General features: G+C 40.1%; 1 protein-coding gene across 1 annotated transcript; it reads left to right on the top strand.

The window, feature by feature from the left end:
- The first annotated feature begins 143 nt into the window (after positions 1 to 143).
- On the top strand, positions 144 to 676 carry LOC129683000 (60S ribosomal protein L29-like). The gene has a single exon (XM_055615622.1). The coding sequence runs from the start codon at positions 185 to 187 to the stop codon at positions 659 to 661; it is 477 nt and encodes a 158-aa protein (XP_055471597.1). The 5' UTR covers positions 144 to 184; the 3' UTR covers positions 662 to 676.
- Positions 677 to 3056: the final 2380 nt, after the last annotated feature.

Below are 3056 nucleotides of genomic sequence, written 5' to 3'. Positions count from 1 at the left end.
GAAATGAGAAGTCTGCTATTCCCTGAGCTCCACTATCAGGCCCAAGGCTCTGCCTGGCTCGCTGGAGAGTCCTTGTCAGCATCAGGAAAATCCAGCTAACACCAGGGACAACCAGGCCAGCATAAGAACACAATCAACTCTTCCGGTCCCGGACGCTGCGGGAGCCGCGGGTTACTGTGCAAACATGGCCAAGTCCAAGAACCACACCACACACAACCAGTCCCACAAATGGCACAGAAATGGCATCAAGAAACCCCGGTCACAACGATACGAATCTCTTAAGGGGGTGGACCCCAAATTCTTGAGGAACATGCGCTTTGCCAAGAATCACAACAAGAAAGGCCTGAAGAAGATGCAAGCAAACAGCACAAAGGCAATGAGTGCACGAGCAGAGGCCATCAAGGCCCTTGTGAAGCCTGCAGCTGTTAAACCCAAGATGCCAAAGGCCCCCAGCCGCAAACTCAGCCGCCTGGCTTTCATCGCTCACCCCAAGCTTGGGAAGCAGATTCGAAGCTACATGGCTAAGGGTCGTAGGCTCTGCAAATCAAAGCCCAAGGTTCAAACCAAGGCAGAGGCCACAGCTCTAGCTAAGGGCAAGGCTCCAGCTCCAGCTCCAGCTCAGGCTCCCAAAGGTGCCCAGGCTTCTGTGAAGGCCCCATAGGAAATGGTTCTACTAATGTGAAGACAGACGGACTGGTGTGACACAACCACCTACACACTATTTACAGATGACCAGTGTCCTATGCTGTTTTTACAAATAAACCTGAGGCAAGATCTGTTAAAAAAAAAAAAAAGAACACAGTCAACAAGAACCAGAGCAATGTGGTATCACCAGTACCCAGCTATCCTACTACAGCAAGTCCTGGACACCCTGACACAGCTACAGGAAAAAAAAAAAAAACTGACATTAATTCCAAGGTCCATCTTATAAAGATGATGGAGGCCTTAAAATAAGATATGAATAAATTCCTTAAGGAAATATTTTTAAAAAATCCATCAGGTGAAGGAAATGAGTAAATCCCTTAATGAAATACAGGAAAAAACAATATTGCCCTCAAATTCAACCCTACAGAAGATACTAGAAGAAAAACTTCAACTGAAGGAAGCCAACTACACCCAGAAAAACACAAAAACAAGTAACCCCATATCAGCAAAACCAAAAGAAAGAATGTTCACACTCACACCACACACATTATGTTCTAACAACAACATCAAAATAACAGGAATTAACAATCGTTGGTTATAATATCTCTTAATATTAATGAGCTCAATTGTCCAATAGAAAGACACAGGTTAAAAGGATGGATGCAAAAACAGGATCCATCATTCTGCTGCATACAAGAAACACACCTCAGCAACAAAGATAGATATTATCTCAGAGTAAAGGGCTAAAATAAGGTTTTCCAAGCAAAAAGACCCAAGAAGCAAGATGGAGTAGCCCTTCTAATATCTAATAAAATAGACTTTCAATCAAAATTTAAAAAAAAAAGATGAGGAAGGACACTTCATACTCATGAAAGGAAAAATCCACTAAGATGACATCTCAATTCTGCACATCGATGCACCAACTAAAGGGCACCCACATTCATAAAAGAAACATTACTAAAGTTTAAATAACACATCAAGCCCCACACATTAATAGTGGGAGGGTTTAACACCCCACTCTCACCAATGGACAGAAATCAAGACAGAAACTAAACAGAGAAATAATGAAACTAATAGATGTCATGAATCAAATGGACCTAACAGAAAGTATAGAACATTTTACCCAAACACAAAAGAACATATATTCTTTTCAGCACCTCACAGAACCTTCTCCAGATTGAATGTATACTTGGTTATAAAGCAAGCCTCAATGAAAACAAGAAAATTTAAATAACCCATTGTGTCTTATGACCACCATGGATTAAAGCTAGATTTCAACAACTACACAAACAAGAGAAAAACTACAAACTCATGGAAACTGAACAACTCTCTACTTAATAACCACTGGGTCAAGAAAGAAATAAAGAAATTAAAGACTTTCTAGAATTCAATAAAAATAAGGGCACAACATACCCAAACTTATGGGACACAATGAAAGCAGTGCTAAAAGAAAAGTTTGTAGCACTAAGTGTCTTCATAAAGAAACTTGAGAGTTCCCATACTAGCAGTTTAAAAGGACACCTAAAATCTCTAGAACAAAAAGAAACAAACCTGCCCAAGAGGAGTATATATCAGGAAATAATCAAACTCAAGGATGAAATCAATAACTTAGAAACAAAAAGAAAAATACACAGAATCAATGAAACCAAGAGCTGATTCTTTGAGAATATCAACAAGATAAACAAACAAGTTGGGCATCAAGTCAAATAAAGACTTTTGAAGTAAGACCTAATAATTCTTTTTATTTTATGCTTCTTTGGGAATCTCTTGAGGTAAATATTTTGGGAAGCCTAGAGAACTTCACTACTGTGATCTGTCTTAAAGCCATCTTTCCTGGTTACTGACTTCTCTGACTCATTATGCACACAAAGACACACACTGAAATGTGTATCTGCAGAGGCAATACAATTTTCAGCATCCATGCTGTGCAGTACTATTCAGAAGATCACCCGAAGGACCAGAAAAATGGTTCAGTGGATAAAGGCACTTGCTACCAAGCCTGATGACCTGAATGCAGTCTCCAGAACTAATGTAATGGAAGGAGAGAACTGACTCCTCACACTGTCCTCGGACCTAGACACATGTACTGTGGCATACGTGTGTCTGCATATGTACACATACACAAAATAAGTAAATAAAATACAACTTTTAAAAATTTGCAACTCATCTAGGGAGTGATGCCTAAATTCTGTGACCATGCCATGAACCGTCTCCATTGACAGAGTGCAGCATCAGGAGACTCCTCCATGGATTATACACACACATACACACATTAACACACACATACACGCTCACACATATACATATGCATGCACACACATACACATACACACACACACATTTTTCCTAGAAAAAAGAGTCATCAGAATTTACACCCCCCCCCCATGTTTACTATGAGCATGGTCTCAGAA

Source organism: Psammomys obesus, unplaced genomic scaffold (genome assembly GCF_907164565.1).
Source record: "Psammomys obesus unplaced genomic scaffold, mPsaObe1.curated_primary_1811, whole genome shotgun sequence".
Classification (NCBI taxonomy): Eukaryota; Metazoa; Chordata; class Mammalia; order Rodentia; family Muridae; genus Psammomys; species Psammomys obesus.
This window is presented reverse-complemented; position numbering and strand designations above follow the sequence as displayed.

What these genes read in the sequence shown, in the direction of transcription:
- LOC129683000 (XM_055615622.1), top strand. Translation starts at nt 185, where the DNA reads ATGGCCAAGTCCAAGAACCACACCACACACAACCAGTCCCACAAATGG.